Source organism: Xyrauchen texanus, chromosome 41, assembly GCF_025860055.1.
Source record: "Xyrauchen texanus isolate HMW12.3.18 chromosome 41, RBS_HiC_50CHRs, whole genome shotgun sequence".
Taxonomy (NCBI): domain Eukaryota; kingdom Metazoa; phylum Chordata; class Actinopteri; order Cypriniformes; family Catostomidae; genus Xyrauchen; species Xyrauchen texanus.
The window spans coordinates 5500704-5514852 of record NC_068316.1 but is presented as its reverse complement, the minus strand read 5'-3'; the positions used below and the strand labels follow the sequence as shown (position 1 = coordinate 5514852).

The 14149-nt window shown below is 38.7% G+C and overlaps 1 protein-coding gene across 4 annotated transcripts in view; it reads right to left on the bottom strand.

The window, feature by feature from the left end:
* Positions 1-14149, bottom strand: part of sntg1 (syntrophin, gamma 1) — an 84933-nt gene that overhangs the window by 17978 nt on the left and 52806 nt on the right. For 3 of the 4 annotated variants that reach the window (XM_052113910.1, XM_052113908.1, XM_052113907.1), the window contains 10 exons: positions 10018-10067; positions 7035-7169; positions 6286-6342; positions 6128-6185; positions 6001-6044; positions 4909-4950; positions 3686-3788; positions 2676-2758; positions 1877-2007; positions 1595-1724 (listed from right to left, as the gene is read on the bottom strand). In XM_052113910.1, the coding sequence (XP_051969870.1) occupies positions 1595-1724; positions 1877-2007; positions 2676-2758; positions 3686-3788; positions 4909-4950; positions 6001-6044; positions 6128-6185; positions 6286-6342; positions 7035-7169; positions 10018-10044 (810 nt within the window). In that variant the 5' untranslated portion in view covers positions 10045-10067. The remainder of the gene's footprint in view (positions 1-1594; positions 1725-1876; positions 2008-2675; positions 2759-3685; positions 3789-4908; positions 4951-6000; positions 6045-6127; positions 6186-6285; positions 6343-7034; positions 7170-10017; positions 10068-14149) is intronic. The other variant, XM_052113909.1, reaches the window with a different exon arrangement.

Genomic DNA, 14149 nt, shown 5'->3' with positions numbered 1-14149 from the left:
TATTTTCGTGTAGGCACTACTGTGTTTGGCGTAATTGCGCATGCAAGGTGCTAATCGGGTCAGTGGAGAACTCGTTACCGAGTTCTACTGGCTCGGACCTGAGAAAACACGGGATGAAACCGACTCAAACCTGAGATTGTAAAATCTTGTAAAGGTATTGGGTGTTGCCCACCCCGCTGCTCTGTATATGTCTGCTAAGGAGGTGCCTGGGTGTGATAGGCCAATGGTATGGCAACAACCACCCAGTGGGAAAGCCTCTGTTTGGGGACAGCGTTCCCTTTCCGCTGTCCGCCAAAGCAGACAAAGAGCTGCTCAGAACGCCTAAAGCTCTGTGTGCGGTCCAAATAGATATGCAAAGCAAGTACTGGACATAGCAACAAAGGGACTGGGTCTGCCTCCTCCTGAGGCAGCGCTTGCAGGTTCACTATCTGGTCTCTGAAGGGAGTCGTAGGAACCTTAGGCACGTAGCCCGGTGGTGGTCTTAAGATGACATGAGTGACTGAACTCCAGGCAGAGAACGCTTTCAGGTCCCCGACCCTCTTGATGGAGGCAAGCGCGATCAGGAGGTCCGTCTTCAGGGAGAGGGCCTTGAGTTCAACTGATTCTAGCGGCTCGAAGGGGGGTCTCTGAAGGCCCGAAAGGACCACTGAGATATCCCAGGAGGGGAACAGGCTTGGCCGGGAAGGGTTCAACCTCCTGGCGCCTCTAAGGAACCTGATAACCAAGTCGTGCTTACCCAAAGACTTGACATCTATTGCGTCGTGGTGGGCCGCAATAGCGGCAACATACACCTTCAATGTGGAGGGGGACTTGAGTCACTGCTGGATCCAAAGGAGGAGACGGCGGGCGAGTTGTGACATGTGACAGGAGCGTACACCGCCTTGGCGATTTATGTATGCTACCGTCGTTGTGCTGTCTGATCGGATCAAGACGTGCTTGCCCTGAACTAGCGGGAGAAATCTCAGAAGAGCAAGAAGTACAGCCAACAACTCTAGGCAATTGATGTGCCAGAGCAGCGGGAGCCCTTTCCAACGGCCCGCGACTGCGTGCCCGTTGCACACGGTGCCCCAATCCTGCTTGGAGGCGTCTGTGGTGACCAGAATGCGTCGGGACACCTGCTACAAGGGGACTCCTGCCCGTAAAAAACAGAGGTCCACGCGCCATGCTCATCTCGGGACTCGAGTGTGGAGCCAGTGCTGAAGCGGTCTCATATGCATCAACCCCAGCGGCGCGACTGCTGCGGAGGACGCCATATGCCCCAGGAGCTTCTGGAAATGTTTTAGAGGGACCGCCGTGCCTGGCCTGAACAAGGTGAGGCATTCCAGCACTGACTGCGCACACTCGTTGGTGAGGCGTGTAATCATTGAGACTGAGTCTAACTCCATGCCGAGAAAAGAGATGCTCTGTACCGGGGCGAGCTTGCTCTTTTCCCAGTTGTTTTTGACGTACCCGGCGGGGTATGTCCTGCCCAATTAAAGACAAAAAGCCCATCAAATAATAATGCAAAAAGAAGTTACAATACGATCACTTATGGTTTGTGTACATGATCCCACTTTTACCATTACCATTACCATTGAAACTGCAGCATACTCACGTTGTGCTTGGTTAGAGCAGAAATGTTAGTAGCTATTGCTTGCAGCCAGTCAGTGCATTCTTCAGTACTGGGGCACTGAATTACCCCACTGCTAACGCCATCTACCGCAATCACTTGAAAGGCATTTTGCCTACAGAAATTTAAATATGTGCACTCAGGAGACATTACACAAAACATGTCATATAAAGCCATATTCAATTACAGGATAAATGCAAAAGCAAAAAACACAAAAATGTGCGTTTCTATATATTACTAAAACTACTGTAAAATCTATCGACTTACCTGGAAATGTCAGTAAATGGGACATACTGGGACAGACAAGCGTGCAGAAGGGGGATCAATCGAAGATCTATCCATCTCTTCTCCCAGCGTAGACCAGGAGACATCGGCCAAGACGAGCAAGACAAAGTGTCCTGACACAAACGCAGAGAACAGAAATGATAAATGACAGACAGACAGATAGATAGGTAGGAAGGTAGGACGGATGGACAGGCGGCAGGTTGGCGGACAGATGCACAGACAGACAGACAGACAGATAGGTAGGTGGACAGATGGACGGACGGACGGACTGACAGAAAGACAGACAGACAGACAGGTAGGATGGACAGGCGACAGGTCAGCAGACAGATAGATGGACAGACAGACAGATAGATATGTTGGCAGGTAGGTAGGACAGACAGACAGACAGACAGACAGATAGATAGATAGATAGATAGATAGATAGATAGATAGATAGATAGATAGATAGATAGATAGATAGATAGATAGATAGATAGATAGATAGATAGATAGATAGATAGAAAGACAGACAGACATATAGCTCAGACGGACGGACGGACAGCCAGACAGACAGCCAGATAGATATGATGGCAGGTAGGTAGGACAGACAGACAGACAGACAGACAGACAGACAGATAGATAGATAGATAGATAGATAGATAGACAGACAGACACACACACAGACAGATAGACAGACAGACAGATAGCTCGGATAGACGGACGTACAGCCAGACAGACAGACAGACAGATAGATAGATAGACAGATATTTAGTTTATTTCATTTGTTTTTTCAGATGTGTACCGTGTTGTTGGGATGGTAGTTCAAGTGTAGACCACTGTCACACAATGGAGATGATGTGCCACTGCTCTGGTCACACGGTATACCTGGAAAAATACAATTTAAGTGTACAAATGTTTACTTCAATGTAACCTTTTACTTTACAAGGCTGTAAGATGTTATTAGTTTAGTTAAAGTAGGCCAGAAATGTTCTCCTTGAAAACAAAGGGTGTGAATGATTAACCGATGATCAACTAATTGTCATAAATAATTTGATTGATTAATCTTATCGGCTGTTGATTGAACAAATCCTCCAAGGATTAGGGGGAAAACACCTGTATTTGCATTTCTCATGTACACTTGTTTGATTTGTCATTAAAAAATGCTCAAAGTGTTCATGTATCAGTATCAACGTTAATGGTTTGCTGATTAGTAATATAAAGGTATTTGTATTTATTTATTTATTTTTGCTTTGGTAATTTTCTCAGGGTAGTCTATTTTTTTAAGGTCAATTTCTGCATAGCCACACACCTTAAAGTCTTGGCTACAAAAAAGTTATTGAATATTTCCACTGTTATTGCCCAGGCAACAAAAATATAGTTCTGAACACACATCAGTGACAACTTTCCCAAATAAGAGGATCTATGCCTGCATTAAACAGCCTATTATACGCTTTTTAGGACAATTTAAAGAGTAAAACAATTATCAGGGACAAAACTACTCATGAAACAACAAAATGGAATAGGTCATGTAGAAAAATATGTTTGGGCCAGCATTATTTGTAAGAAATGTAAAACATGCATGGCATTTGAAACATATCATAAACCATAAAAATGTGACAATATGCCCCGATTATTTTTGCCTGTTTACCCAAGAGCAACACCTCTGCTAAAGAAAACACACATTTGCGTAATAAGACTTTTGACTCCAAATCTTATCGTTACTAAGATATAGCCCCTGTGACATCCCCTTTATTATATACGTATTATTAAACATGCTATCAGTAAATATATAGTTTCAAAACACAGACGTACATGAGCAGTCTTCACAGAGAGGCAGTTTCAGGAAAGCAGGTGTCCTCTTCAAGAAAGACACAGTCAGAGTCACCTCCTCACCGGCATTACGCAGAACCTGTACCTGAATATGGAAAATATAAGAGAACGTTCGCTCATTTCATGTTTTTAAAATAGTCTTGTCCAGAAACAATGAAGTGAAGTCAAAAACACATTCTTCTTCTTACTGTCAGTTTAGTTTGTAGTTTGTAGGTAAAGAAGATTACAAACCCACTTCTACAGTGGTGTGTTAACCCTTTATGCTAAGATGGGCCCATGAGAAAAAAACCATCAAAATATTAACAACTACAGTCTTGACCAACACAAAATAGGTATCGTTTGAAAGCTTAGAAGCTCTTCTTTCCAATGCATGCAGGCATTATGACCAAAACTGAACAAGTGCTTTAAAATTCCATATTCATTTATAAAACAATTGCACAGAACATATTATAGCAATCAGTAAAAGCATCAAACTCATCACATAGCCATGTGTCACATGTTGTTGGGAAGCTCTCAAAGAGTAGAATACAACCAGCCTATTTGTTTTACTCACAGACAAAAATATAGCGAGTAATAGCTAAATATATGTCTTTGACAATAATGTTATTGTTGCTTATGTGCCATATTTTCACTTATAACTTAAGGAACATAAAATATCACATAGCATTACTTAGAGGAGGTGATTATCTTTCAAACGAGCCCACACACATGTAATCAGATGAATAGATCAGGAGATAATCCACATGAAGCACAATGTTACATATGGCCACCAGGAGATGGCGCCAAGTAAATGACACAAACTCGTTGATGCAGACTCAGTGAGTCAAAAGGCATTAATTCGGTGAAATCTCATTACTAAGATCATGTCTCCATGCCATGTATATCTTTAGTCATTGTTGTGTTTGCATGTGAAATTCATTTTTTTATGTGCAATTATTATGTTTTATTTGTTTGGAGAGGCTTTTGGACACAGAGACGTTTTTGGAGATTATAACTTTCGATTGGTTTGTCAGCCACCTTATTTACACCCAGCGATATATCATGTCAAATAAGAAAAATAAGAAAAAAAGTAAATTGTTGGCTCAACTTTGGCTTTGAGAGTACTCCTTGTTTTGTTTTTTTCGAGCAATAAACCTTTAATTTTGGTTCTGCCATTGAAACAGGAAATCCCCCACACACACAAAAAAGTATAAATGAAAACATACCACTTCTTCATGGCGATAGCTCCTCACGTTAATGCCGTTTATCTGATCACAACACAAGTGAAACAATAAAAGAGTAAGTGATGAATAGATTCAGATATATCCTCCTTTACATGCCTGCGGCAAAATAATACATTGTTTGAGGCATTTGCTTTGGCATGTTACGGATATAATCTCATGTTTTTCTCTCGGAAGAGACATCCAGGAGGAGCACCCAAATGCACTACTGTGAGAAAACAAACAGATACAAATACAGATCTAAACTAAATCTAACTAAGCTTCTGTACAGTGTTCCTCATACTCAGTTGTAAACCGTGAACATGCCAATGCAATTACATCACACATGCGTACTGCTGCTGACCGGAAGTAAGGATTTATAGTGAAAAGCGCTTAAATATCTATCTTTTTCACACCAAATGTGATTGTTTCGCTTAAGAATGCATTCATTTAACAAAGAGTCCTGTGGATGATGTTTATGCTGACTGTCTGTGACTTTTTGAGCTTCAAATGTTGGATCACAATCCACTTGCATTTTAAGGACCTAGTGAGCTAAGATATTTTTCTATTTTTCTTCAAATGTGTTCAGCAGAAAAAAAAAGTCATACACATGGCATGAGGGTGAGTAAATGATGAGAGAAATGTAATTTTTGGGTGAACTATCCCTTTAAGAGATTTAATGTGCATTGCAATGTGGACACAACCTGTGGGGGCTGGTTATTTTAATTAGTTTACCATTCATTTAGACCGTACGAAACGTTTAATGTTACTTAAATTGGTGATATTTTAGCGCATTTCTATCTTTATACTGTGGAAGGCTTTATTTAGAAAATTAAAAAAAAGCATTTTTGTTACATTATGTTTTCTTTTCTTTCATAATAAATAAATATATCTTTTTTTAAAAGAAACTAAGTATATATAGATTAAAATTTCAGCACTTTCAATGTCTGCGATTAATCGCGAACAAAAAATGTAATCGACTGACAACAATAATTACAATAATTTAAAGGGTCCACAATACACTTTTTGACACTTTTGACAATTGACCCTTTAGCTCATCGACATGTTTGTTCACAGAAACACTGAGAAACATCCTACCTGGAGAATTCCATCTCCAATAAACAGCAGTCCAGAGAGTTCCGCTGGAAACAAAAAGAGAGTAAAAACCAATAAACAAGCGCTTATTTTTGAGCAAGTGTGAAGAAAGAGAAAATAAACAACGTACCCTTCTGTTCTTTTGATATTTTAGATATCACAACAGGGATTTTGTGTTCGGCACCACCCTATGAAAACAATGATGACACTGAGTTTTTCAAAGCATTGTAAAAACCAGAGGGCTTAGAGATAAATCTGTGAAAAACGATGGCGTATGTGCAAAATCACCTTGATACTCAAACCAAACCCTCCGATTGTTTGCCGTCTGATCGTTACTGTTCTTTCCTGCAGAAAAAAAAATCAAAAGCGTTTGTATGTTGATGTAGAAAAGAATTATATCTTTCAATTTCATTACAAACTGTGAAATTGAGAAGGATCTTCATTCTTTTTAATTGCCTCCTTTCCATGTAGATTTCCCAAGGGAAAACTGCACCATGCCAACAATGCTAGTAACTTAATTAAGGAGCCGAGAATACAACATAATCTGTCTGTTTAAACTAGTGCAAAACCTTGTTTCCACAATTATGCTAATGATAGATGCACCATTATGGTTAAAACACTCTCTACCTTCATCAAAGTATATAGACTTCTGATTTCATTACATCTCAGAGAATCAAAGATAAAACAAAGACACACAGGGCAACACACAACCCGGTTCAAAAAATCATTCAAACCACTCAAATTCCCAAGCATTGTTCTGATGATGCACTCAAACTGAGAAGGTTGACTCAAAAAAAGACAAAGTGTTCTTCTCATGCGACAAGATATTTTGAGGTAATGCCTCAGGGCATGTTTTTATACATATACACAAACTTCAGTTGCACACAAATATTAGCCTGCACCAAAGAGTTATTCTAAAAGAAAACAATAAGTTATGAGAGGCCATGCTATTATGAGCCACATAAAAGTATTTTTGCAAAATGTACAGTAGGTACAGTAATGTGTTTCTACAGTATATTGATAATCCTGTAACTCACACTTGAGTAGAACGGTTCTCCAGAAACACAGATGACGTCTTGCTCTTGAATGGTGAGAATATCTTTGGCCAGGTGCAAACGGATATTGAAAGGCTCCTCATTACCATCTTGCAACAAATAAATCCCAGTCTTTGTCTGAAACAACCAAAGCCACGCAAACATCTGTAATGCTCAGTTGACAACACAAAGTTAACAAGCCATGAAATTGATTGCATGATAAATAGTCAGGCATTGTTTCAGGGCTGATGTTTACTATGCAAATTGCAGTGTCAGGTTTTGCCTGGCAAAGATATTACTGAAAGCTCCCATTCAGTCAGGTCATTGTAGAATTTCAGGTACAATTTTAATTGTAGACAATCTGGATTTGGCTGTCCATTTATAGATGTTTTGCCACTTAAAGTGGCTCCATCAGTTATTTGATGGTGGATTAATCATCTAACATCCACAGAATGTCATAATGACTGGTGAAGCTTCTTAAATGAGTGACAAAATGTCTTTGATAAATGGATAACCTACTGTAGTCCAGATGCTCTTGAATGTAATTTAACTAAATAGACTGAATGTCAGATGTTTACAAATGGAGAATCAGATTTATATGTATTCTGCGTTTACCACCAAGGTCTGTATTAGAAAAATTGTAAAAGGCCTTGTACTACCTTACCAGATTCAAATTTGATTAAGGAATTTTACTGCCCTGCAGCAATCCTTTCAAGCGAAACAGTTAGGGTGAACATAAATGGCAGCACTTTACTTAACAGTTTTTAAATAGCACTTCATTTAAACAAAATTTTCTGGTGCGGCATAATTACATTTAGTGGGTCGTTGATAAATAAGGTTGTCCAAGATTTAAAAAATGAGAAATCTTTTAAAGATCTAGTTTTAAAAACATGCATCAAGTGCGTAGAAATGTAATCTCTGTGTTCATGTTGGTTTCATACATTTTAGAAAAACTAATTTAAAACATTTAAAAACAAAACAAAGAAAACATTTAATTTAATGACCTAAAAATGTCAAGTGATGTAACCATCCAATAAAAGTATACAAATATTTTTCTTGCACCTTAAATACTAATGAGTGTTCACAACTTAATCATTGATTTCAAGTTTTCAAACTTGCTTTTCAAAGTAATACACATATATCAGTGGCGAATTCTCAGGGCCAGCAAAGCCTTCTCTTCTGGCCTAACATGCCAAATAAACAAATATTTTTCATCCTTTCATTCTCAATCACATTTTTGCTCTGTGTTTTTAAATGCTTTCCACTTTTAATTAATCTACAAATTTATCCAGTCAGAATGTATTCCTTGATGCTTACAAGCAAAGTGTGACAACTGTTTCACAAATCACATGCCCGAAGAGGTCGAGGTCTTCTAGCTGGCCTTGAGTGAAGCAATCACACTTTAAGTGATGTGCGTAATTTGAAGGCGAAGAGCATGAGATCATGCCGATGAGTAGGCTGGCACTGCCACATCACCACTGAGAAAGAGATTCTTATGGATTTAAAAACACGAGATCTTCTGCATGACCGTGTGATTGCTTAATTTCTTAAACAGGAAAGGAGGACTAATTTTCACTTCAAGCTAATTGGTAAGTGCTTATTGCATTATTATAGCAACATCAGGAGTTTTCTAAGTGTAAATTAGGCTGCTGGAGCATTCAGTGTCGGCTCAAGTTTTGAAAATCACTGCTTTCAAACTTACATTCAACTCAGAAAGTCAGATTGACCTCTTAATACTATTTGATGTACAAAACAAGCCCACATTGGACTTTTTATAGAAATCAATTATTTTTCAGCCTATGCAATGCACATTGTAATTACCACAGAAGTACGCCAAGTCTTAACGATCACCAAAATGCAGAATGAGACGTTTTTGTCTGCAATCGCTTTTCATGTGGAGTTCAAAGCGACGCTTGATGCTGGTATTGATGCCCTGATGCAAATCATGAACTTGGCTTGCTGTAGCAAAGCGGATAGCCACTATCTACCAGCTGATTAATACTGTGAAGGATGAGAGATTAAGAGATTTAATGCCCATTGCAATGAATATGCAACCTATGTAGGGACTAATTTTTTAAATTTGTCAAACTCCCACTTTGGGAAACATTTAATGTTACTTGAATTGGTGATATTTTAGCGCATCTCTATCTTTATACAGTGGATTTTTAAATGTAAAAGTTTTCCGGCCTTATTTTATTATTTTAAGTAACATAAATGCAGAAGTGATTATCTCTAAAACATTCAGATTCTAAGCTTTCATATGATACCTCATATGCCTGACTTATTTACACAGAAACTTTAACGTTACAAGTGTAAACATTTTTCACAATATAGCGCCCCCCTTTGGACCCGCCGGTGGGTCCAACAGAGGTTAAGGGGCTTAAGTAGCACTTAACGTGCATTGTTGCATGTTTGTGTTAAATGCAGTTTTGGGAAACACATGTTAAAAAGGAAAATATGCTTGTAACTTTGCATATAGAGTTAAGTGTTAAGATCCATTGTTATCGGGAAATGCCAACCAGGTTAATGTATCGGTTCATTACTAATGTAGATCGTCAAAGTATGACAGCTTGACTCGTTCTAGTTTTCTATTTACGGCACGTGTCATTTCACTTTCTGTGACTGATTATGATTCATTATAATCCTCATAATAAGTCGTTATTATCATCAGGATATTAAAAAAGCTCTAAATCTGTTTTTGGTTAAATAACTCTTAGTCTCTAGACAGTGGATTTAAAGCAATCATTTTAGACCTAATATCTTTGTACCCCAGTGAAATGTCTACAGATCCCTTTATTTGATTAATGTTTTCTGGCCTCTCTCAATGGATTCAGCTAACATTTGTTTGGGTAGAGTTTCCTTCAACAAATATCACAAAAACAGATCTGTTACAAGTATTTTGAGGACACAGTAGATTATCAGGTTGATCTGAAATACCAAAGCGAGTATCCCAACATCGGAATAAAAACTTGCAAGACATATTTACCTCTTCATGTGATGTCTTGAAATCCATGTGCTAAGGTCAGGGAAACAGCACTTAGAGATGGAAATAAGAAGAAAACTGCTTTAATCATCATTTCATTGTGACAAATTACATTTGCGAATGTGAGACATCATTGACACTTCAATGAAAAATGCTGCTTGCAATGAAAGTGACACATATGGCAAAGTAAAAAGATAAAATAAAGTCATAACAAATAAATATGTATGAATTTGAAATTAATAAGGGTGTATCTGTTAGTTTGTGAAAGCTGAGGAAATACTCTGCCTTGTCTTGCATGAAAGCGCACTTAAGATGTGCGCTGAAATCTAATCAAAACCGTTCACAGCAAATCTGTTATGACAAACGTCATCAGCATCTGGATCTGCAAACCGAGTGGACAAGTGTACAGATATTTTCGTGAAATACTTATCCTAAAACTCTTTGCTGTGGATGTTCACAAATGAAAACCAATAAGTGCTTCCGAACACAAATGCAAATGTGTCATTTCAAGTTGCCCAGAGGCCCAAGTAATTCAGAGAGCGTTATTGTCAAACAATATATCAGCCTGTTTTTGGGAGGTCTCTGAACATGTACTGAAAATTCTGGATTGTGGTACATAGTCTACTAGAACTCTTTATTGTGCAATAACAGTCTCGGTTGCAAACATTCCCCTATGTCTGCAAAAGGGCTGATGTCAGTATTGTATGTCAAGTAATATTCTTCTATAATTATATTTTTGTTTATGAAGGTGTCAAAAACTTGTCAATAATAAACCACATTGAAAAAGTCTCTGAAGTTCATCATAATGATTGAATCATTATGATGATTGAATTCCTTTGCTATTGGACTTCTAAACACTGAAAGTCTTAATCAAGACACAAATAAACATGCAAATGTGTGGACTAGCAGGGGGAATCTCAAGAAACATGCCACCTTGTATCCCAAAATTTAAAGGAAAAATAAGAAATAACATTTTGCTGAAAGAAAATTAGGCCTGTTTTTAAGACTGCCAAGATTTTTTGCATTGTGACATTTTAGTTTCATGACAAAAAGAAAAAAGAAAAACACACTTCACCCCGCAATTCATTAGCATAATGTGTCTGGACATTTTATTACAGCATTTTTACTGTGATACCATTTTTTTTTATTATTTAAATGAACATAAATTAAATGAACTTCAACAAATACTACCAAGATGTATACAGGGTGTTCAAAGACAATTTCAGAGAAAATTGTGTAAAAAAATATAAAATTATAATTGCTGTTTTATTATGCTTTCTAAAGACTACAAATAATAATACAGTATAATTTAAATGTGTACCTTTACTGTAATAGAAAAATGTAAAAAAAAAAAATCTGATAATGTTTTAATACATTTTTGGGGGGGCTTTCGTAGCGTTACATTTTGCAAACATGTTTAATATTTTAATTTATTTACTTTTATAAATGGTGCTTTATACAGGAAAATATAAAGCTGCCCTTTAATATTTTAGGAAGGGGGTCCCTTGCAAAGATATCATCAGACTTTATATACTATATGTATTATTATAACATCTTTTATAACATATTATATATATAACATATCATTCTAATGCATGGATGATGAAAATAAATCCTAATCTTCCTTTTTACTTCCAAAAATATAATAATAATTTAATTTTTTTTTCTTTTTTTTGGCAAAATGATGTGTTTTAAGAGAGTTACACCTCTGTCAGTTGCAAGAATAGCTAAATATTCCAATAAATTGGTGCATCAATTTTGTCAGCCATTATTAATTTATGTTGTTGTGAATGAAAAAAAAAGCAATGACGTCCATGGGTGAGCCAAAACATTATGACCACCTGCCTAATATGCTGTTGGTCCTTCGCATGCTACCAAAACAGCACCGACCCACCGAGGCATGGACTCTACAAGACCCCTGAAGATGTCCTGTGGTATCTTGCACCAAGACATTAGCAGCAGTCCTGTAAGTTGCGAGGTGGAGCCGCCATGGACCGGGCTTGTTGGTCCAGCACATCCCACAGATGCTCAATTGGATTTAGATCTGGGGAATTTGGAGGCCAGGGCAACACCATGAACTCTTCATCATGTTCCTCAAACCAAGAGGCCACTGCCATCAGGGAATACCATTGCCATGAAGGGGTGTACCTGGTCTGCAACGATGTTTAGGTAGGTGGCACATGACTGATGTGCACATGAATGAGCAGACTCAGGGTTTGCCAGCAGAGCACTGCCCAGAGCATCACACTCCCTCCACTGGATTGTCGTCTTCCCACAGTGACACTTCCCCTGGTGCCATCGCTTCCCCAGGTAAACTGCGCACACGTCCATGGCCGTCCACATTATGTAATAGAAAATGGGACTCATCAGACCAGGTGACCTTCTTCCACTGCTGCAAGGTCTAGTTATGATGCTAATGTGCCCACTGTAGGCGCTTTCGATGGTGGACAGGGATCATCATGGGCATTCTGACCAGTCTGCGTCAAAGCAGCCCCATACGCAGCAAGGTGTGATGCACAGTGTGTTGACACATTCCTCCCATAACCATCATTAAAATGTTCAGTAACTCGTGCCACATTAGACCATCTGTCAGTTCGGAACAGATGGGTTAGCTTTCGTTGCCCTCGCGCATCAATGTGTCTTGGACACCCAACACCCTGTCGTCAGTTTGTGGTTTGTCCCTCCTCAGACCACTGTCTGAAGATACTTACCACTGCTTACCGGGAGCACCCCACAAGGCTTACCATTTCAGAGATGCTCTGACCCAGTCATCTGGCCATAACAATTTGGCCTTTATCAAAGTCGCTCAGATCTTTACTCCTGCCCATTTCTCCTGCATTCAACACATTGACTATGAGAACTGATTGTTCACTTACCATCTAATCTACCCAGATCTGGACATGTGGCGTGGTTAAGGGATGATCAATGTTATTCACTTCACCTTTGATTGGTCATAATGTTTTGGCTCATTCATGTATAAATTAGGATGAGTATAATCATATAGAATTATGAATATCAACGTATATCTGGAATCGACTGATGTGTCACCCTAACCCTAACCTAACCTCACCCCTAACCCTATCAACGCTGGAAGTGTTGAAGCTACGTTAGTTCGAAATGTTCAAAAACCCAATCCAATCAACCATAAACTGGATGCTAGACTTCAACAACAGTAAAATGGGTTTAAGAGTCAAAAATAATCACCCGTCCCTTGATGTTTTAAATTTAACCACATCCTGAATGGTTCAAAATAGCTTTTAAAGATCTGTACACTGGACATCTGGCATTAAATGGTTAAACGTGGCAATTGTGCCATCTAAAAGGAGTCTGGAGAGAAAATCTGTAGGTATTACGTCTTCATCTGGTTGTTTTCACCACATATTGTGGGTATTCCGAACACAAGGTCAGCCTCAAAAAAATACTTTCCCCAATTTTATCACTGTGTTCTTGCTCTGAGAGCACTTGAATGGTAAAATGTTAGAACTTCCCTCCGTTAGTGGCACGATACCATAATTACTGAGATATATTGCGAGCCCTTAAATTTCAGATTTCCCATTATCTATAAAAAATTGACGAATGTGACAAACCTTGTCCGCCTGTGGAGTGCACTTAAGGGAAAACAGCAATATGAAGCTCATGACTGAGAGAATGTGCGTCTCAAAAGCAGGGACGTTGAGTGCCACTTGAGTACCATCTGTCAAAATGAGCTACAGCCCCCTCGAAACCCCTGATCTGGAACATGCCTCGCAGATTGTTCCGAATTTCCACCACGGATTGATTCCAGCTAAGCAAGTCCTGGCAGAAAACATGAGGCCTTCAAACAGCCTCTTTATGAATAATTCATAGCTACGGCGAGAACCAGTGTTTTCCCTAATAAACATCTCTATCTGAGGTCCACAGGTCTTTATTGGGTGCCATCTATTGTTTCCTTAATAGAGAGCGAGAGAAGACAGCAAGTTTGGCTTATTAAATCTGTATTTCTTTTGATGGGATACAATGTTCATTGTCATCTATCAAAGACCTGGCAGAGAAATAAATGCAGAAAGCCGCTCAATAGTCTTTTGGGATGTTGAACATTTTAACAGTATTCTATTATGTTTTATTGACTGTATGAAGGTTGAATTTGCTCTCATAG